The sequence below is a fragment of the Phlebotomus papatasi genome, chromosome 3 (genome assembly GCF_024763615.1).
Source record: "Phlebotomus papatasi isolate M1 chromosome 3, Ppap_2.1, whole genome shotgun sequence".
Taxonomy (NCBI): domain Eukaryota; kingdom Metazoa; phylum Arthropoda; class Insecta; order Diptera; family Psychodidae; genus Phlebotomus; species Phlebotomus papatasi.
Genome location: NC_077224.1, coordinates 72034408 through 72058280, shown reverse-complemented (window position 1 = coordinate 72058280; position 23873 = coordinate 72034408). Strand labels below are relative to the sequence as shown.

Below are 23873 nucleotides of genomic sequence, written 5' to 3'. Positions count from 1 at the left end.
GAGGATAAGGGCCTTGACAGACCTGAGGATTAGCCGAGAGACGGCTTAAGGTGATTTTATTCAAAATAATGATTAAACTACATTTCCATAATTTTCCACAAAGTCGTCTCTCGGCTTAAGTCGTAAGTGTATCTAGGGCATAAGACAACCCTGACGTAACCGGAGGAAGTTTTCATCTTCCTATTTCCAATACCTTATTAAGTGTCGACAAATGGACGGTAATTTTTAGCTTTAGTATTGTGGTGTAGATTATAAACCGGCATCAACTTCTATTAAATTTTCAGCAGAAAACTTCTCAAGCGAAACTTTTATTAAATAAAAAAACAATGATCCTCTCACAGTGATTAATCCCTAAGTTTTCGATTCTCCTTTAAGATATTTATCGATTCAGACAGTAAGTGATAACTAAGAGGATCTCTTAGAGTTATGAGGCTATCCCGGACTTTATTGTATGACTTTGGGAATAAATAGTTGTTCATTTCTTGGGAAAAGTTTTAGCCTCCCAGAATTGTCCTATTTTCACTGTTAAATTGTCATTGAATTCAAGAGCAGAATTTCTCTTTCTTTACTCATCAAAAGACTCGTTCTTCCTTTCCCCTGAGGAAGACATGGAAGGAAGGAAAAAAAGCCGGCTTGCAAAGAGCGCAAAGGATGTAATAGCAGGGTAGGATGGCGAAAAGAAAAATGTTAAGGAAAAACGCCTCTTTCAAATCATGTCATTCCAACTATAGCAATCAAACTCTTTCCATTTGGCAGAAAAACCGACGATATGAGCCAAAGGAATGGCATCATTCACATATTTGTACGACTTCTTGGGTGAGGCCTTGTAGCTCACATTGTCACAGAGATTCAAAAGCCCCCTTTTCCCAATCCTCTTCCCCCTATGATGGTGAATTGGAGCAATTTAACATTGTGCCCACCCAAACTCCCAAAAGAGTTGGGGAAGAGAAAGGGTTTTGGTGGAAGAATAAAAATCGGCAAAACGCAGTTTAAACGATTGTGAATCCACTGGAAGCATCTGTCTGTGGGTGCCTGTGCTATCATGGGAATGATAGGATGGCACAAAAAGGAAAAGAAGAAAAGTCTCAATTGAGATTTTTCCTTTTCCACCCACAATTCCTCACAGCATCGATTTCCCCAGCAATGTTGAAGAGAAAATATTACCATCATCCTTCTCCCCATGAGACCATCTTGGGTCTTATCAATGCCACCACACGCAGATTTCCAATCCCCTTGCCATCTCCCACTTCCAAGTAGTTCTTGCTGCAATTTAAACAAATGACTTATAATTTAATTTGCCTCGCAATTGGTCTCACCCCCGCGGAGGACTAACATGTGTCTCAAATTACACCACCAATGACTAACAATAAACAACCTTCTTTAGCTGGTTATCAGCAATTACGCGGTGGACAGAAGTATATTTGTTTTTCACTTTGAAGCATCACGCGGGGAAAATGACCGGGAAAATTACGTTTTTCCCGGCTCAATGCTCATTAATCAAGACGCCTTTCTTTACGCCCTTTCAGAAAAAGTACCCATGGGTAATGCTCTGTATAGCTCAAATCGATGAAAGTCAGTTTTTATAGCTTTCTCACCCTTTTACGAGTTAATGATTCGGTTTTACGCGCTTTTTGGCTCTATGGGAAAAATGAGAAAAGTCGAAACTTGAATTTGTTTGGACAGCTAATACTGATACTAAATTTGTAAATCTAGTCTAAGTCAATAATCGCTAAACAGATTATAACCAAAAAGTAAAAACAACTTTGTTAAACCTAAACTTAGAAATTGGAAATTAATGTAACTGGAGAAACCTACGACTTAGGCCGAGAAACGGGTTAGTTGGAGGGAAAGTGAAGGGAATTTAGTCAAATCACTATTTTGAATATTAATTACTTTAAGCCATGTAAACGGAATGGGCTAGGCTTGAGAAAAAGATCCAAAAAAAATTCAGGCATCAACTAGGAGACCAAGGGGTAGACCAGTTAAAAGGCTGTACGAGTCTTACTTCAGACTCACAACTCAGGCTGATGATCAGTACCATACTACTCTCAAACACTCAACTGACAACGAACAATCCGTAGTTCAACTAAAAAACAGGCATTTGCTTAATTTAAGTAAAAGAAGAAGAAGAGCGGAAGCAATAGACACTTTAAAATTTTATCTTGTAATCCTTATAGTTCGGGTCAAAAGGTCGGAAGGGTTACAGTGTTTTTTAAACAGACAGGGTTAAGGCTTAGCTGTCTGTAACGCTAACAATGAGCACAAAGATAGCTGAGTTATTCCGTTTAATATCCAGAAGCATTAGTGCTATGAATGGGACGGACGAAACTGAACGGACGAAACGGACGGAATGGACAGAAGGGACGCCGCGGGATGACCCGAGTATCATATTTGTGAGATATGAATGTACGCGTCGAGGTCGTATATCACCTTAAGCGATAGAAGCTAAGACTATAAAGGTTCTCAACTAAAACTTCATCATTTAGGATTTAGTCGCATTCTGTACTGAATTAATAGGGGGCTCCGATATCAGGCATTTTCAAGACCGAGAAAATCCGCACGAAATCGATTCATTCATATAGGAAATGTACATACCTGTGGCATCCAGGTAGAAACAAACAAGATATTTGGTGAAACTAGAATGAACTTACTAATTTATTCAAGCTATAGTTTATATACATTTTGTGATCCTTGGGCAGGACCGTAACCCTACAGTTCCAATGGACTTTGATTTTGCTGTCTTGTTGTGGGACATCTCCAATGCGGCATTGGACCCTTTTTGATCTCTATCATACATTACAATGGGTCCCGGTTAAAATCCCGAAAACCAAAATCCCGAAAGCCAAAATCCCGAATGCCAAATCCCGAAAGCCAAAATCCGGAATTCTTAAAAGTATTTTAGCTATTCTCACGATTGGACCCGATTTGACGATTGAAGGCAAAGGGACATTTTTGTGTCTTGAGAAATTATTCTACACATTATCCTCCACGTAATTTCATGCCTTTTGGGATTTTCAACATTCGGGATTTCGACTTTCGGGATTTTGGCTTTCGAGATTTTGGCCCTTTCGGGATTTTGGCGTTTAGGATTTTGGCTTTCGTGCTTTTGACTTCCAAGATTTTAGCTGCCTCCGATTACATTACCCAAAGGGGATTAAAGTGTATTTAGAAAAAAAAAACAATTTCACAATTTAGCTCCTAATGGTAGACAACTTACATAAGTGTATTTTCGTAATTCCATTATATGAATAATCCCGGGACCGTCCCCCTTCTATAAATTCTATGATAAATAAAACAGAATTGAAACATAATTAATAGAATATTATTTTGAACTATGTTTAAGTGAGTCTCACATTTGCAATAGCGCTCTCTCATAAAATAATCACAAAGCTAGCGGTTTTAATCTAAATTAGTCTGCAAATTCTAAGCGTATTTGGTATAAAACTATTTCATACACATCTTAAGGTAATAACAAATTACTGAAAAAGCGATTTTCACTTTTTCATTATGGTTTAAGTTTCCCTTAAGCGTAATTCTGCAAACTAGTGAGAACAGTCATATGAGAACTGTCATTGAGAATAGTGCCGCATACTTCCGAAAAAAATATAACTGAATTTGTCACTTTTATCCATTTTCTTCACTCACCTTGCAATCTTATTAGTTTTTTTAAGTCTTAAATTTTATTAGTTTTTGTTAAAGCTTGTCGGAAAGGTATTGAAATTCCTGATAGGGCTGAAGCGATTCCAATCAGTTTTAAAACGGTAATGAACCGGTTAATAACCGATAAGCAATTTTTATCCAAAATTTAATTATATTTGTAAGGTATATTTTGGGCAATGCTGTGAGTGATTTATAAATCGGTTGAAATTGGTTAAGAACCGGTAAACGGTAAGTGATGCGAAAGTACTTTTGAGAAATATCTTCTTAATAGCTGCGACGCTTTGCCACCCTCTCCTGTTGTTCACCAAAATTTTGAATTTATAAATAATTTTAAAAATTTGTCATAGTTTTTCGAGAAAATAAATTTACATATCCTCGCATTATTATTTTTATTTAAATTTGAAATATTTAACGTTATATTGAACAAATAACATTTTTGCATGCCAAAAGTTTGTTAAAAGGATATTAAAAGAGTGTTTTATAAAATAAATTGGTAACTAAAACTTTAACAATCATCTTAAAGCATGCCTTTCATAGTAAAAAAAAAATAACGAGAACCCCCTCAGCATTTTCTAATATAGCCAAATTTTATTGGTCCTTGTTGTAAAAAATAAAATGTCCACACCACATTTTCAAGACAAAGAAAAATTGCCATAAAACCTACATTTAGAGGAAAAATTGTCACGCAACACGCCAATGTCTCCATGTCCACAAATAGAATTTTCATTTGGTCATAATTGATTCCGGAATTTGGAATTAATTGATGACAATAAATAATTTGGGGTGTGTTAGGTATTGAGGGTCTGGTAGGATAATTTATTGTGTCCACACAATTTTCCAACCCCAACCTTGTCTCCTGTTACGCTTGAAATTTGAAGTCGGTATTTTGGAGCTCTTTCTCCGTCCACTTATTGAATTTCATTTCGAGATCTGGGCTCAAAAGCTCCCGAAAACTCCCAATTTGTCCCTTGCGGATGAAGGAAAAGTCTTCGGTTTTGGCCTCACCTGTGAGAGATTTCATCTCATCTACGTCCACTCTCTTATTCACAGACTCATTCTTCTTCATGGCATCGAAGGAGAGATGCTGACACAGCAGCTCAACATCAGCCTCGGTGAGTGTTTTCCCGAGAAAAGTGGCTGTTCTAGTGATAACCCCTCGTAGATTTTCCTTCATCTCCTCAAAAGTGATGAATAAGATGTTGTCTTCGTGCCTCATTGTCCAAAAGTCAACAATATGACTGTGAAAGGGCGACCAAATGACTGTTGAGAGATTGATGGTAAATTTTTAATACATCTTTTTAAGCTCGGAGGCTTGTCCCTATGTTGTCTTTTTTACCATGATCAGCGAGGAAAGCATCTGCAAAGTCTTCAAAGCTTCGTGTGTAGCCATGGAGGTGCCTTTGATGATGGTAGAATGAGACAGCAACGTCCTTTGGATTTCGCGCCACGTAGATTATCTTCGGCTTCACTTGCCAAATTGAACGAGGAAGTAGGTGAGCTGGAAGGTGACTTTTGATGTGACGTGGACGTGGCAGCTTTTTGCTCCTCTCAATGCTCTCCTGACCAATGTTGAATGAAGGCGGAAATAGAGTACTCATTCTGGAATTTATTTATTTTTCTTAATTGAGGAATTTTCTCACTGAGGATTTTTCTTTAACTGAGGAAGTATCTCAAATGCCTTAATTGAGGGGCTTGTCAGTTGCTGCACTGAGAGAAATGCGAAAAAGTTAAAATAACATTCCGGAAATGTAAAGTTTATCCTGCAGTATTGATCAGAAATCTGTGTAAATATTATGCTTTTTAGGTGTATTAGGGGTTAAAGTTACCCTTTTCACGTTAATTTTACATTTAAAAAGGTGTAAAATTAACAATAAAAAATGTTGATATTATTTTTGCAACTAAAAAGTTTTAAAGTTATGAGGAAAAAGAGTTAATCGAACCCTCTTTTTTCATACACTCAGAGAAAAATGTGATTCTATTAATCAAAAATTGATAAATGCTAACACGCCGGTCGTGTTAAAACAGCCAATCAACAGCCGTGGTTGTTTTTTAACAAAAATGTTAAATATAATCACGTTTCAGAAAAGCCAGTTTTTATCACAAACGTGCTATATTGCAACACGCGTGATAACAAACGTGATATTTAGGAAAGAAAAATCAAGCACGGCCGTGATTATCGATGTGATATTTTGTTAGAATTTATCACGACCACCCATTTGCCCCAAAATGTTAATCACGGACGTGTTAATTAGAAACACGCCGTGTTCCTATTTAATAAATCCTCAAATTGCCCCAAAATGTTAATCACGGATGTGTTAAATGGTATCACGCCGTGTTACTATTTATCAAATCGCTATTATGCCTCAAAATGTTAATCATGGACGTGCTAAATGGTATCGTGCTGTGTTACTATTAATCAAATATCTATTTTACCCCAAAATTTTAATCACAGAAGTGCTAAATGGTATCATGCCGTGTTATTATTTATCAAATCGCTATATTGCCCCAAAATGTGAATCACAGATGTGCTACACAGTATCAATTAGTACTACCATTTGGTACATGTATTATTTTCATTATTAGGCAAATTAGAAATTTAATAAATGGTGACATGGTGTGAAACTATTTTGCACGTCCGCGATTTACATTTTGTGGAAAAATTGCGATTTGATAAATAGTAACACGGCATGATACCATTTAGCACATGCGTGATTAAAATTTTGAGGTGAAATAGAGATTTCATAAATAGTAACACGTCCGTATTTAACATCTCGCTGCAATTTAGGGTTTTGTTAAATAGTAACACAGCGTGATACCATTTAACACGTCCGTGATTAACATCTTGGGGCAATATAAGGTTTTGTTAAATAGTAACACGTCGTGATACCATTAAACACGTCCGTGATTAACATTTTGGGGAAATATAAGTATTTGCTAAATAGTAACACGGTGTGTTCCAATTTAACACGTCAGTGATTAACATTTTGATGCGATTTAAGGTTTCGTTAAATTGGAACACGGTGTGTTCCTATTTAACACGTCAGTGATTAACATTTTGAGGCGATTTAAGGTTTTATTAAATAGTAACACGGCGTGATACCATTTAATACGTCCGTGATTAACATTTTGGGGCAATATAAGGATTTGTTAAATAGTAACACGGCATGATACCATTTAACACGTCCGCGATTAACATTTTGGGGCAATATAAGTATTTGTTAAATAGTAACACGGTGTGATACTATTTAACACGTCCGTGATTAACATTTTTAGGCGATTTAAGGTTTTGTTAAATAGTAACACGGCGTGATACCATTTAACACGTCCGTGATTAACATTTTGGGGCAATATAAGTATTTGTTAAATAGTAACACGGTGTGATACTATTTAACACGTCCGTGATTAACATTTTGGGGCGATTTAAGGTTTTGATAAATTGTAACACGGCGTGATACCATTTAACACGTCCGTGATAAACATTTTGGGGCAATATAAAGATTTGTTAAATAATAACACGGCGTGATACCATTTAACACGTCCGTGATTAACATTTTGGGGCGATTTAAGGTTTTGTTAAATAGTAACACGGCGTGATACCATTTAACACGTCCGTGATTAACATTTTACGGCAATTTGAGGATTTGTTAAATATTAACACGGCATGATATCATTTAACACGTCCGTGATTAACATTTTGAGGCAATTTAAGATTTAGTTAAATAGGAGCACGGCGTGATTCTATTTAACACGTCGGTGATTAACATTTTGGTTCAATATAAGGATTTGTTAAATATTAACACGGCGTGATGTCATTGAAGATGTCCATGATTAACATTTTGAGGCAATTTAAGAATTTGTTAAATAGGAACACGGCGTGATACCATTTAATACGTCCGTGATTAACATTTTGGGGCAATATAAGGATTTGTTAAATATGAACTCGGAATGTTCCTATTTAACACGTCCGTGATTAATAATTTGGGTCAATTTGCGGTTTTATTAAATAGGAACACGGCGTGTTCCTATTTAACACGTCCGTGATTAACATTTTGAGGCAATATAAGGATTTGTTAAATATTAACAGGGCGTGTTTCTATTTAACACGTCGGTAATTAACATTTCGCGGAAATTTGAGGATTTGTTAATAGGACACGGCGTGACACCATTTAGCACGTCCGTGATTAATATTTTGGGGTAATTTGTATATTTATTAAAAAGGAACACGGCGTTTTTCTATTTAACACGCCCGTGTTCGAATCTTGGAGTCAATATATTTCATTTTTTGATAAATAGCATCATGCTGTGTTTCTATTTATCACTGACGTGATTTCTTTTATTTGTATCACGGACGTGTTAATATTTATTACAAATATGTTCATATTTATCACTTTTTAAAATATCACGGAATCACGCCTGTTGGTTGATTTCAATCACGCGTGCTTTTCTCTGAGTGTAGTGTGAAATCTCGCACTCCCACTCGTGTGACTTCCAAATATGATACCATCGCTAAGATGATGATGGACACAATTAACAAACTGTTCCTACATATGTAAATTCGTTGACTTTCTATCCATCTATCTAGCTAAAATGAGAGGAAGTCCTCAAATAAATAAGTGTTAAAGCAACACTTCAAGGAGTGAGACTTTTTGTTAAATCTAAACCCTACTGCCAGTGTTGAATCAAAACTCATTTCCTTCGAATGAGTGTTCTGAAAAGGCTAAATATGTATGTGTTAGTACAAGCTTAATATTTTTCTAATAGGTGTAATATCAACTCTCTAATGAGGGTAAATCGCGTGTTAAATGAACACTTAGATCGATTAAAATTTTCAGTATCAAAATTTAATGGCAATTTTGTTTAAGGAATAGAAGGCAACGACCAGAAAGCCACATTTATTAATTGTGTTTCTTATAATCTTAGTTAATATAATGGTTGTAACGTTATACCAGAAATTTTATTACTTTATTATAACAATATTAAAAAATAAAGTAAAAAAGTAGCAGTACTAGTAACTTCAGTATAAAAAGCGTTTTTAATTAAATATTAGAACCAACTAAATCTCAACGAAAAGGCTTCTAAACAAGGGTTGAAAGAACTCTTAATAATCTGTTCATTTAATGAGACTTAGGGAAAATATCCATTATTAACCTCATAATTATATAAATTGTATTAAAAAAATAATTAAGAAAAGTCCAGAAAAACGACATTTTAACACTTATCAAGGGTTAAAACAAGCCTCATTCGTCCGTGCACTCAATGAGGCTTGGAAATAGCTTGAATGAGTGTTATAATGAGCCTCGAACGTATTCCCAACCTTCATCTGAAATACACGCAGACAATTTTGTATAGTTGAGATAAGGATATCTAAATATTAAATTACTCTAATTGGAAGTGAATGAACTCTTTACAGTAATTTTGAGTCTTAGATATTTAATTTATTAATTTATAGGATATCTTCAACCCAAATTAAAAGACTTTTGAATATGAAAAGAAGCATATTTAATTCACTTTAATAATTAGTTCACTTTTTATTGCACTTTAATAATTAAAATTGATCTTTAAGACTGGGATATAGAATCATAATTATTCTGCCTTATTAAAAAATCTAATATACCTATTATTCCTAAAAATTTGAATTTCTATCATCAATTTGATGTGTAGTCTTGTATGTAATATGCAAATAACTAACCCCTCGGCATTAACTCTATACTCATACTCTACTCACTCTATGCATGGAAATCGTGAATTTAGAGGCTCTTGGCTCGCCGCTTTCATGTCCAATCCATTGTTGATGAGCCACACCATTTCTTGACACCATGTTGTGCCACATTTTGGGTATGTCACGACCCAAGTATCATCTGGAAATACTGTAAAATGCTCTATCTCATCAGCTCGATCGCGAAACATCACAGGCATGTAGCAGGGTTCCATTCGCCAATTCTTAGCACATTCCTCCACAGGCCGTTCAGATTTAACCCAAACATATTCCGACACTCCAAAGTAGTGAGATTTCCTCACAAGATCACTGTCTGGAACAATTTCACACTCAAAAGGCATCTTTAGCGACCTTCTACACAGAGTCTCAAACTTAAACTGATTTGCTAAACTCAGCGGGAGGCAATTTTGAGGCATTTGGTCATGACTTTGTACAGTAACTGAATGGAGCAATAAAACATTCATTGTGACAGGCCGTTTCTAAAGTGGGCTATCTGTTATCAAAACCCATTCATATGCTGAATTGTGAGATAAGCTACAAAAATTTCACACCGAGGGGCACACATTTTGAGAAAACATAGTATTTTGGATAGAGTTTTATAATTCAGATATTGATGATACTCTTATTAGCTAGATAATGAACTAAATATGTCTTGAATAAGGTTCCTGAGTTTACGAAAATGACTACAATCTTACCAAATTATAATGATAATGATCAGTTACTGCTTAGGGAAAATCATACGCCAGAAGAATGTCTTTGTTTTGCCTATATTTCTGCCATTATGAATCAGGTTGAGATTTTAGTCAAAAGTTCAAAATTTTGACCTTTTTGATAACCTAGGAAAAAGAGGTAGCAAAACGCGTGCAAATTTCGTAGAATATTCGAAATTTTAACTTATATTCTATACCCAAAAGTACCCAAGTAGCATAATTTTACTGTTTTAATTGGTATTATTATGTTATCATGGACCCTATTGTCCATACCAAGAAATCTCCGAATCTACCCAATCCGCAAAAAATTACTCTGACTCAAAAATGACTGGTTAATAAATGGTCAAAAAAATTACTCCTAATTGGAATCTTAAAAATTAGTCGTATTCGCGTCGAATTTTGGTCACAGCATTACTCAAGATTGAATTAGTAATATTATCGTTATTTTACGGTTCTAAAATTTACTCTACCATGCAGTAACAAAAGCGACTTCAAATGACGGTATTTTTCCGTACAAAAAATGACACGCCAAAAACAATGCATTTGGCGTCCTTCTCTAGCGCATAGGTACGAAATTGACATACACACTTTGAATGAAAACGTTTAGTGCACTTCACAACTTTGTATTCCATTACCACTGTAGACAATATTTTCTCAACAATTCTTCACATTTTCCATCGTTTTCTACTATGTTCTATGTAAATTTCTCTAATTTTTCCCTAGTTCACTACACACATTTGCGAAGATTTTTGCCGTTCCTATTGCTGAATGAGCCATCCGACATGTCGAAAATTTTCCCATTGGATGGCAACAACACAAACAAATCTTTTAAAATTTTCACTAAATAGGTCTTTTCGACACAAAATTTTAATCACAGGACACTCCAGAGACTGGAGCAAACTCCTAAATCACAAAATTTTATTTTGCAAAAAAAATGTTTGTGTGTTTATCATGCAAAAAATTGCCTAATTTTCACTTTACTTCTGTCGGCACTGTACTTTTTCGAATCACAACACACATCTCTACTGAAGGAGCTTTTCCTCCCAATGTACACTATTATATTGTTGAGAAAACACGCGAAAATATCAATTACTTTGTGAATTCACAGCTCTGAATAGTTCTATTCGCCATTTGACAAGTGAAATTTCCCCTCAGATATATCCAGTGAGGAGAAGAATTTTTATTAGTACACTGGAAGTCGGCGTCATATTTCAGTCGTAGGCGGGTAATCTCAGAGTTATTATGACGCCAAATGACTTCCGTAATTACCGTCATATTATTCCCCACTTTCCGTCATTCGACTCTCTGACGACCGTCATAGGACCCGTTTTTGGAATCCAGAATACATACATCCAACGGTAATCTTACTCCAAATTGCTATTTGGGTAGCCTTACCCTCATCTTACTGGTAAAGATCTATTGAGGAACCTATTTGAAGAAGCTTACGAGATATGCTATCAGGAGTTCATAACTTCATTTAGCGAAAACTATATCGATATCCTAACCTCGGAGGTAACCGCTATAGAACTAACACCCTTCACAGCTGCCTCCCCAAATGAACAGCGATTGGTACGCTTGGAGACTTTTCATCAGGACAAGATCGCTCGCTACAATTCCTTTCGGTTCAACAGTTTACTAGACAACTGTGCACAAATTACATAATACAAAGGTAATTCGCTCGTCAATTGAAATGACTCCAGGTACTCCTGAGCTCCAACTACTCTCATCTCAATATTAGGTTACTTTTCTACTTCACCATCAGTTGGTGAAACGAAGAAAGGACAATATTTACCATGTAGTACTTCTATAGTAGTAATTGCCTTCTTATAACAATGAAGTTGTTCATTCATTGATTTTTAACTGCTTGTCTCAACCGGGGTCACAATCCCAGGACATCCAGTTTAGCAGCCCATGCTTTTCGATTGTTCGCCACTACAGAAAGATATTCGTGGTTGATTCCAAAGGATTTCGAGACAAGATCCTCAATTTGGCTTCAATTGCATTGTCCTAGGTCTGCCTCGAGGTCGACGCCTCTTCACAATGACTTGGATGACTTTTTAGTGGAATCTTCCTTTATTTATTCACTGAACATGACTAAACTGTGACCTCTCAACTCGAACAAGCAAGTCCTCGACTCTTAGGACCTTGGCAGACCTGAGGATTAGCCGAGAAACAGCTTAGCATAATTATATTAGAGATAATGGTTAAACTACATTTCCATAATTTTCCGCTAAGTCGTAAATGTGTCTAGGGCATTAGCTCCTCTCGAACGGGTACGTTCCTCACTCGATCTCGACTAGTAATTTCCTTAACCCTTTATGGCCTCTACATACTATGAGAAATTTCTTTAAAAAATGCCTTTTTATAGAAAATTTAACTTATCCTTGTAGGCAGAAACGTCAGAATGTTTAAAAAAGGCAATTTTTGACGAAAATTGCTCCTAGTGTTTAGACACCGTTAACGACGAGACAGTTTTCGTTGACCGAAAATCAGCAATAAAAATGAAACCGATAAACAAAACTTATGAAACGTATTACATCTTGCTTTCGAAAAGCAACAGAATCTGATTCAGTGCATTTCTTACCTAAACGAACGATTGGGACAATAAAAGCCCAAAAATTTAAATAATTTTTCTGACGATGCCAATAATTGATAATTTTCAGTCTAATGAGAAATGTTTGAGTATTCTGGTTCCTTGTTCCAAAACGGTTTTGCTTAAAAAAAACTGGAAGTATTAAAAATAAATAAGATCAATTTTCATTATGAGAATTTGAAAATTCGCCATTTTTGAGTTCAAAAATTTACTATATAGCAAATAGCTGTAGACTTACAAAAAATATCATAGATTCCTTTAACCTTCAATTTGCAATTACGTACAAACATAAGAAAAAATAATCTTATGTAATCAGGTAAAATGATTTTCTTTATGGGACACCGGTGTTCCAATCGTCCTTAAAGGGTTAACCGTCTGGAAGTATGTCATCTCGGCGGCTTGTATTCGCAATCTTATACTTTCGATCATTATCCAAATCTCATGACTCATGACCATAGGTAAGAATAGGACTGAGCACAGCTTTGAAAACCGATAAGATAATCTCGCAGAACGACTAAGCTCGGTCTTCCTTATCACGCTTCTAGCTCTCCCTCGTTATTGCAGAAGCCTACCCGATCCGTGACGGACGAGAGTTCTGCGTCTATCCTACAATCACTCGTGAATTATTGGTATTATTACTCGTATCGAAATATTACTACATAATAAAGCTTCATCACAAAATGACGTGCGGATCCCAAATAAATTACTCTGACTAAAATATGGTAAAATTAACCTTATGCTGACTTCATCTTGCTACTTGGGGCATAAGTTCGCAAGAGAGTTCCTATGTAGACAACTTTTTGCGATTATTACAACATAAAATATCCATTTTTAATTAATCAATTTTGATTATTTCTTTTGCAAAACAATAAAAATAAAAGTAACATTATACTCCTTTATTATTTTTATTTGAGGGTGAATTAAAATTTATTCTGTTATCTCCAATTTCAAACTGAATTTTGACTAATTTTTTTTAATGCTCTAATTGAAAAGACTAAGATGCTTGAACTATTCAATGGATTCAATAGCAATCTAAGAGATAAATGACCAATTGCTTTTGTCCCCCAAGAGAATTGCTTGCAATCGTTCAAAGCGTTTGGATAGCCCAAAGTCCAACATAAATGTTTCGTAATGAATTTATTGTCTATTGACTTTAAGCCAAACTCCAAATGGAAACTTTGTGTTTGGTAGAAGAACATAAAGAACTCTTTCTACATTTACCCATCCACCGTTTCACCCCACCGCGACGTAAGAGCCAAGAGTCAAAAGGTCAAGTAGTTTTTGCCAAAAAGTAGATGGAAAGTGAATAAAACTGTTGAAGTTATTAATTGTTTTTCCAACAGTGTTTGCAACAAAAGAATTTTTGCTGCAGCAACTTGCAGTATCAAGGAATTAAGTGGTGGAGAATTTTGTGCTAGTCAGGCACACAATTGAGGCAAAAGTTTCTTCATCAACTCAAGCCATGGCTGGTGGACGGGGTACACTTGGGGAGAAACCCATGAGGTCATCGTGGTGGTTGCCAGATGATGGCATCACGTCTGAGGCGTAGAAGATCTCTCCCGCAAATTCCAGAGAGCCCGAAACCTTGCAAATATTTACTCTTGAGAAATGGTGTTTACCACACACCAACCCCACAATCGCGCTTTTCCCTTACCCCATAGCCGCACTCTCTCAATTAAAATTTACTTTTAAGCGATTTATTTAAGTTGCGGATGGGGAGGGTATTTCTGGGGGTATGTTGCTGTTGACATGGCAATTAGTGCCACTCTTACGCTGAAAGTTGAGTGTGAATGGGAAAATCTTGGACGTGTTGTCGGATGTGGAGATTTGCAAATGAGAACTCAATGAGACGACAACGTGTGGTCTCTGGCAGAAAAGTAATTATTCAGCCTATTTATTAGCGTGTTGTTTTCCCTAACACACTTCCTGACAAAACACCTGAACGACAAGGCGATAAGTCGTGCTTAAGAGATGAAGATTTTCGAGTTAATCACCAAAGAAAACTGTTGGAAATTTAAACTAAACTTGCAATAAATTTATCAATTTTTAATTAATTATTTTTTTTCATACAGTATTTTAAAAAATTCTTCTTCTTGTCCAAGAAGTTTGCAGAGGAGGAGCTCCGATTTAAATTTTTCAGATCAAATGAAAAGTTTTTAAATTATCAACAGCTTTCTACACTCAAAAAAATCCACGGTTAAATGGGTATGTAAAACAGGGTTTGTCTATCAAACTGATGCCAAACCCTGTTTCAACCTAAACGTGGCAAGGTTTGACGTACAAGTATTTTTTAAACCCTGTTTCAACCAAACCCTGAAAAGGTAGAAAGTCAAATCCTGTTATGGATATTGATTTACCTTGCCGTCAGTAAACCTTGGCAGGAATGAAGACCAATCCCCGTCACGATTATATTTTAAACCCTGTTTTCGTCAAACCCTGGCAAGAGTAAACCATAATCCTTGTCAGGGGTATATTTTAAAACCTTTTCTCAGTAAACCTTGGCAAGAATGAAGACCAATCCTCGCCATGTTTATACCTTAAACCCTGTTTCGTCAAACCCTGGAAGGAGTATGGCTTAACCCGTAACACGGGTTACACTCAATCCTTGTTTCCATCAACCCCTGGCAAGCGGAAAAACAACCCTTGTCATGAGTTTATTCAAATCTCGCCTCTTTCAACCCCTGGATGACTATTTTTAACCCCTGTTAAGATTAAAATCAAATTTACTTGGAAAATAATTAAATAAAACTAGAAATGCTTATTATAATATTTTGCATCACTAAGGAAATAAAAAGTAACGACTAGATTAAAAAGTTTATACTTTAGTCGTTATTTTCTTATTTTCTCAGTGAAGAAAAATATTATAAAAGGAATTTCTAAGCCTTATTTAATTGTTTTACATGTAAATTTGACTTAAACTCTAACAAAGATTGAAAAATGATCTCCAAGAAGTTTACTTAAGTGAGATTTGAATTTCTCATAGACATACATCAGTGTAGAAGTATATAAAAAATTATAATTAGGTTAAGTAATCATTTAGAATTTATTACAATAAAATGGTACTTGTTTCTCTAACAATATATCATTATAATTCCTTATTTTACTATTAAATAATTACAATTTAACACAAATATAAGAATTTATAACTCCTAGTTATTTCAATACTTTAAACTTTATTATATTATTATTTTTTAAGGTATCGTAAAAATATCTGTTATTTAAAGCTTTTTTAAACAATATTGGCAAAAACTAGGGAGTAAATTTTACAACAGCATGAGAAAAGTTTTTTTTCAAAATAATTAAGCAAAAACTTAGGAAAATCCATCAAGAAAAATTGACAGTATTTGTTTACCTATATTCTTTTTCAATATTTAATCTTATCTCAATGAAAAATAAATAAATATATCTAGATTACCTTAACAGCTTTATGGCGTCTACACACTAGTAGAATTTTTTTTAAATGCCTTTTTTAAAAACTTCTGACGTTTCTACCTACAAGGATATGGGAAATTTGCTTTAAAAAGGCATTTTTAAAAAAATTTCTAATAGTAGAAATACTAGTAGAAAAAAACACACTAGTAGAAATTTTTTTGTAGTATTGCAACTTTAAAAAAAATATATACATATTCTTTGATAACAAAGTACAACATGTGAAGAATATTTTCTCATCTCAAAGCTTCAAGCCAGTGAGAAACTTTAGGATAGAGCCTTTACAAATTTATTTAAAGCCAATTGAGAAGCATCAACTTTAAAAGCTCTTCTTAAAATCTCAATTTGTGAGATCTATATGCAAATTTTTTCGAAAACTAATGCATCAATTTCATCGAAAATTTGCATACTTCTAGAGTCGATTGTTTAAAACTTAAACAAGGATTTGTGTTTTTCCTTGATCATACCTTATTTTGTATGGCGAAATGTAGTGTAAAATACGTCATTTTTTTCTTTTAAATAATGCTATTGAAAACAAATTTCATGTTTTTAGGCTTTCGTTGTAATATAACTTTTACTCAACTGCTAAAAGCAAATATTTAGTTTTCTGATTTTAGAGAAAAATTATGTGAGTTATGTCTCCGAAAATCATTTTAAAAGATCAGCCTCTTAAAATTTGTAAATGAAAATTTTAGAAAATATTGTTCTAATGTTGTACTTTTATGTTTCAGAGTTGGATTTGAAGAAATATTCTTTATAATATTTAAAAAAAAATTAAAGAGGGCATATTTTTTGGTTTCTGAAACCTACGTAATTCCTTAAATTAATCAATCCTGCTTCAGCCTGCACCACTTCAAAGGATGTGTAAGTTAGAACGGTGACAATTATTTTATTTCGCACTTTCCACTGCTCCCTGGCGTGCTTCTGCTCTCTCCTCTTGAAATTTTAAGTAGAATTTCCATGTTTCAGTATGATCCTCTCGTTCGAACTTCTGCAAATCTGGAGTTCCGACATCTAAGAAAAAATGGTAACATAAACTAAAATTACAAAATTTATCTTAACCGTTTAGACATGAAGATAGATAGATAGATGTTTATTCATTAGCAATAAATGAGGCTAAATCCCGTGGAAAATAGAAAACGTATAAAACGGTTAACTCGAGATTAAAAAAAGAAGTTAAAACCGTTAAAACGTAATCTTGACACAGTTTAAAATTCAAAAGTCTTTAGAATATTTTGTGGTGAACAGCATTTCACAGTTTTTTCACTAAAATCACGAGAAATTTTATCGATTTTTTTTTAGAAAATAAAGATAAAGATAAGAAAATAATAATTTTTAAAAGTTCGTGAAAATCCCGTTAAAAATACAGAAAACGCCGCACTTTAACTTTGGATGCGCACACTTTGCGTTTGCACCAATACTAACCGTGGCAAGGATGAAAATCAACCCTTGAGATATTAAAACACGGTTATAACTTAAGGTTAAAACAGGGGTAAAATCTTAATCTTGACACGGTTTAAAATTTAGGCGTACGGAAAATCCTCAGTGAACAGCATTTTCACGCTTTTTCCACTAACACCTTCAAGAATTTCACCGATATTTTTTATGAAAATTAATTTCTCACTGTTTATTTAGGCATTGATGGTGGAAAATTAGGATAAATTCTGTGAAAACTTGAGGAAACGCCGCACAATGGCTTTAGACGCGCACACATTGCACCAATACTAACCGTGGCAAGGATGAAAATCAACCCTTGAGAGATTAAAACACGGTTAACTCAAGGTTAAAACAGGGGTAAAATCCTAATCTTGACAGGGTTTAAAATTTAGGCGTGCGGATAATCCTCAGTGAACAGAATTTTCACGCTTTTTCCACTAAAATCTTCAAGAATTTCACCGAGATTTTTTTAGAAAATATATTGCTCACCATTTATTTACACATTTACGGTAAAATTGACCCTAAATTTAGTGAAAATCTCATAAAAAAGAGAGAAAACTCCGCACTTTGATTCTTGACGCGCACGTTTGGTTACAAACTTGAAAAGAAAATTAAGCACCACTTACCACAGAACTTTTCACAATTTACTCTTCTTGTCGCTGATATGTCCCTGGGTGGTCACTGTGGGGGCTCATATTGAGCCCCAATCCCAGAAATGTCAACGCGAATGCCTCCATTCTTTGAGGCACACTGACCAGTGTTGCCAACACTTTAATGACAGTTCCTCCTAAATCAAGAGCTAAAAACTCCTAGAATTCTCCTAAAATTCAAAAATTTGAATATTTATCTGTTACCCAGCAAAACTTCGATCTGCAATTCTGCACTTTTGAAATTTTAACGTTTCTTGTCATTCAATCGGATACTTCGTGTGGCTTCGGCATAGTCGTGCGACTTCGTGAGCATCGCGAATTTCTTTCGTGTTTTCTAACCATTTCCTTCCCCTTCGTATTTTCTATTATGGCTGATTTAATAATATTGTATTATAACATTATAATAATATTGTAAAAAAGAGAGTATTCACGTAAAATTGTTGAATAAAAATTGAATTTTAAATAAATTGAAATACATATTTTTATGTAGTTAAAATAATGTTTAGAAACATTAGAAAGGGTAGAAGAAATGTAGAAATCATCTAAATACTCTAAAGAAATTCTGCCGATAATTTTAAAATTTTCTATAGAAATTCTGCAGAAAATTCTGCAGAATTTTCATACAACGATCGGATCCACCTTAGAACAAAATTCTGCAGAAATTCTGCTGATTTTTCGGCAGTTAGTAATTCAAATCTGACGAATTTCTGCAGAATTCTGCAGAATTTGCCGGGTGGGTATTTGTAAAAATATGAGAATTTTTACAAGAAATATGAGATTTCATACACAACTTTTCATTTGTGTGGGTTAAAAAATTGATTTAATTTATAATATTGGTTTGACACTTATTTTTATTTTTTACGCGAGCCATGTATAATAAAATTAGTAGTCATTAAAGATTGATTTTTTTTTCTCAAAATCAAGAGCGAAATTGTGGAGCTCAGAGGCAAAATGACACATATCCTATGCTTTAGCCATAGGATATGTGTCATTTTGCCTCTGAGCTCCACAATTAAGGAAAGAATTTTTTGCTCTTTAATGATTTATTGAAAATAATTTCAAATCCAAAAAATATTCACGTTTTAAATATATTTTTTACATTTGAAAGAGGAAGAATATCACAGAATACCACAAAAATAATACAAAAAAATTATCATTTTAATATAAATAAGGAATGTCTCCCATTTCGTCTTCTTCTGCCACTGTCACTTCTCCCTCGTACGCTGCACTTGTACCAATTTTTCCAAGGATATGCAGTGGAAGGCTTATTTCATTGCAGCATTTTCCCATCCTCTTTAACCCAGCACGGATTTTTAAAATTGATACTAATACGGGATCGCTCATTCTATTTCTTAATGGATGTTTTACTATATTCATTTGGCTAAAGGTTCTCTCCACCTCAGCGTTAGCCCAAGGTAGGGAGAGAACCTTAAGAGCGAATCCCGCAAGATCATAAAATGGGTTGTTTCCAGCAGCGTCCTTGTGGCTCCTGACTTCGCACCAAAATTCAATAATGTTGTCTGTTTTCTCCCACTCCACAAACGAAATTTTTGACCATTGGAAGTCAATTTTCGTTGCAATTTCATCTGTTTCTTTGAACTTGGAGATGTTTCAATCTTTTATACATCAATCCTCATTACAAAATATCGTACTACCTGTTGAAGTTTCTCTGCCTGCAGTTCTTAAGTTCTCTTGCATCTTAGCAAGAAGAACTTAGCATCAGAAATCCATTTGATAGATTCCAATCTCATTTCAAGTCTATTGTTAACTGTGTTGACGTACTATCTTCCGGAACTTCTAAAATGACGGCTGCGACTAGTTTTTGATTCTTACAAATTCTTTTTTTCTTTCTGCGGCTGTAAAGAGATTATGATGAGTATCTAGAATTTCATATTTACGACTTCAATCAACTTACTGAGTGTGCCTGAATGATTTGTTTCTTTTGGATTTCTTCGATATCCACACCCAACCCACACCACACCACTATTCAAAAAAAATCTAAACCAGAGGAACCACTACTAAAGGAAAAAGTCATTTTTGCATTCAAATCTGGACACCCTAAAAAAAGTGGCTGATGTTGCATTTATTTTTTAATGTTTTTAGGAATTTTGATTATTCTTTAGGTCTTGCCTAACTATGTTGAGAGAGAGCTAATAAAGTTAAAAAATATGATAATTGTGATAAATTTGTGAAATTTGCAGGTTTTTTCGAGACCAAAAGAACACTGATAGAAAATTGGAAAATTTTAATCTTTCTTGTAACATTTTTATTCTCTTCTTCCTTTACAAAGAAAAAGAAACTATTCTAGAATCCTTACAGTGCAAAAGATGTGAAATTTTTACAATTCTTGAAGGACAAAAAGGAATTTCTTTCTAGTCAATGACACTTCTGGCGCTTCTGGCCATATAATGGAATTAGTTTCTGTGTCCGGAAGGCTTCCTAACAGTACACGGATTCTCTGGGAGGCTACCTAGAACTTCTAGGGCCTCTTCCCGAGAAGATAGAGTATCAGGATGTCTAAAAAAAGCCCTCAAGAGCCCCAAAACAGATGACAAATACGATCTGCAGGGCAATTTTCGAGGGCAGTTTTCACACTAAAAAAACACAAGAAAAGACAGTAAAATTCACAGAATTTTCCCACAAATCACTTCACTGACCACTTCTTTAATATTTTTTGATGAATTAACTACGGGAATTTGCTTACTTCTGTGCAAAATGACGTGAAAACATCAACATAAATGTTCCAAAGGGCACTGTCCGCCATCTTCTATTTGACAACTGAACCGTATTGGGTGCATTTTTCGAGCAAAGTAAGCACTTTTTCAAGGCAATTTTTAGAAGATTTTCCACGGAGAATTCAAAAAATAAATAGCCAGAAGAGCTTCCAAAACTCTCCAATTTTCTATTCCAATTCGTAAATCACCGATTTTCCACATAATTTTCATAATTTTCCACGAAGAATGAAATGTTGCAAAAGTCGCTGGGCGACCCATATTTAGCCTATTTTTGCTATCAAATCATGCCTTTTAACCAATTCTATGTCACAAAACTAATTCTAAAAACTATTTTCTTTATGTTTACACCAATTTTTAGTGAAATTTCATTAATTGAACTTCACAAATTGGTTTTAAAAAGCAATCTTGGCGACGTCTTTTTCAAATGTTGGCGACTACCACTACAAAAGCAGAAAAACGACTTTTTCCTTCTATGTTGGTTCCTCTGTCCTAAACAAACGCGAGGTTGTCAAGCTTGACGTCTCTGATGCCTGAAGAAGAGAGAGAGAGAAAAGACTACACGACATCCATCTTCTTCTTCTTCTACTTTTAAATTTAACAATTTAACGTTCCATTTGATGTAAAAACCTAAAAAAAACCTGATTTCTTCATATGCTTTAGGTATTTTTGTTAAAGAAATTTCCCTAAAAAAAACCTAAAAAAGAAATCCAATCTCCTAAATAATTCTCCTAACTCCTAGATCAAAATTTTCGGACCTAGATGCCCTCTTAAATCTCCTAGATCTGGTGAAAATCTCCTAGACTTGGCAACACTGACACTGACACTTTGAGGCACTAAACACCTTTTTTCTCTTACTGATTCCACTTGACAAGTTTACATGAGAAACCCTTAAATGCATTAAGAATCTCGCCATGATAGAAATATAAAACCATTCAAACCTTGCGCAAGATTTAAACCGATGTGTTAAGGTTAATAGTGAAATCCTTCACTAAAAAAAGGATTTAAAATTGCTGAAACAGGATTAACTCATGTTTACAGTTTAAAACCTTTTTAAAATTAAACCGTGGCTAACCCTGTTTATAGTCGATTTTAAACCTTGCCTCAAATAAGCTCTTTTCTGAGTGTAGAACTAGTGGTGTTTGTGAGAACGACACCAGAGGCGCTGCAGTGGCAAGCTGTATAAGGAGTCAAATTACTTTTTTATTGAGAGATAGGCCTTGTTTTTCAATCCTTTATATGAAAAAGAAACTTGGAAAAAATCTCATGATACCATGGCTCAGTGAATTAATCGACGCACTTTTACCTTTATAGAGTATTATATAACAACTTTATAGAGCGTTGCTTTGGGGGCAAGAAATGACCGTCCACGTAAATTTAGTGATAGTTTTTATAACTAAATTTGTAGTCCTGGACAATCTTTTTGAATTGTCGAATCTATCCACCACGTAACTCTCGACTAGATTAATAATAAAATTATAAATAGCCAGAGTTTGATACTTCAAAAGTGTCTCGGATAAAAAGTTATAGCTTATTCCTTTTACAGAAAAATGCCAAAGGACAATGGGCAGAAATGTATGGGAGCTGGTCCAAGCCTTCGCCAGGGATGGCACTAGGCTCATTTTGTTGGTATTGGTATATGACTTAAAAAGTACCGAGACCCGCGTTATAAAGGACTGTCAGTCCTTTTGGGAAATTAATGATATTCTTCTAAAAATTCACAACTTTGACATTTTATTTATCGAAAACGGCTTAATCGATCTTAATAAAATTCGGTTCAAAGCCGATGTATGACTTAGGCTTCAAATACGTATTTTTAGATTTTCTCTCAGACTGCTCCATCTGGTAGCTCTTATACAAAATTCTTAGGTTTTAAAGCCATCGGGCCATACAGGGCAACAAAATATTTTTTTTTCGTCTAATGGGAAACGATTGGTATTTTCGGAGTCTTTAGTGTGTCTTCAATATATCTCCCTACGAAACTAATATTCCATTCAGTTCTCACAAAGAAAACCAAAAAGAGTGAAGCTAAAATATTGTAAACTGCCACAAAATTAGCAAAATATTAGAAATTAAAGTACAGTTCCCTCAAAATCCCATGCCCTGTGCATCTCTAGACCATATGACAAAGCAAGGAATTGTTAGATTTGACCACTGAGGAAGGCTTGGAGACTGAGCCGAAAGCTTTGGGAAGAATCGTTGTTTTTCTGAGCTGCCCTATATCCACGACGTTCACCGGTTTCTTCACAATACAAATATTCCGTCGGTAACCACATAAATATATTCCATTACGCCCATTTTCTGAGATATCTCAAAGTAAGAGTTCGTAAGAAATGTGTAGACTTATTTTTATGAAACATTGCTTTTTTCGATAACGGTATACTGTAAATTGTTTAAGTCAAAGAACGATTTCTACAGGAGAACTCAAGGAACATTTTCCTAGAAGAAACCATATCCATATCTATCATATTACCGAAATATTCTTCTTAAAACAGAAGCTAGAGTTGGTGAAGGTCACAGAGTTCAAAAATATCGTTCCCAACGGAATTTTAACAAAAGTTTCAGAGTATAAAATTGCTTTATTATGAAACATTTTTACTCTGAAGTTATTATTCAAAGTTTTGGATAACGGTAACTTTTAGGGCCTTGCGATCTTCAGAAGCTTTTACCGTTTTATTATTGGGAATATTTGTATATAGGAGACATTTACCTACTTATATTAATTTTTATGAATTTGAGGAATATTTAAGGATTTATTAGGTAAATCTGGAAAATTCGGAAAATTGCAATGAAAATGAAGAGATAAGGATATGGTTTGTTCTAGAAAAATCTTCCTTTAGCCCTCCTTTACAAATTGCTCTCTGAAACTAGCAAAATAAGATAAACCGTTCTTGTATAAAAGGAGTTTTGTAAAAAAAATCATCACATTTCTTAAGAATTTGTTTT

The 23873-nt window shown here is 34.5% G+C and overlaps 1 protein-coding gene across 1 annotated transcript; it reads right to left on the bottom strand.

Annotated features, from left to right (window-relative positions):
- Positions 1-4228: 4228 nt before the first annotated feature.
- LOC129807707 (luciferin sulfotransferase-like) lies at positions 4229-9787 on the bottom strand. Its single transcript, XM_055857156.1, has 3 exons — positions 9386-9787; positions 4997-5259; positions 4229-4920 (listed from the first exon to the last, which is right to left on the bottom strand). Exons 1-3 carry the CDS (start codon positions 9715-9717, stop codon positions 4520-4522), a joined length of 996 nt encoding a protein of 331 aa, XP_055713131.1. The 5' UTR covers positions 9718-9787; the 3' UTR covers positions 4229-4519.
- Between the last annotated feature and the right edge of the window lie 14086 nt (positions 9788-23873).

Coding starts and splice junctions, on each gene's coding strand:
- LOC129807707 (XM_055857156.1), bottom strand. CDS start 9,717: ATGCCTTTTGAGTGTGAAATTGTTCCAGACAGTGATCTTGTGAGGAAA. Junction 5,260..9,385: donor TCACGATTTCCATGCATAGA/GTGAGTAGAGTA, acceptor AATAAATTCCAG/AATGAGTACTCTATTTCCGC. Junction 4,921..4,996: donor TGCTTTCCTCGCTGATCATG/GTAAAAAAGACA, acceptor ATCTCTCAACAG/TCATTTGGTCGCCCTTTCAC.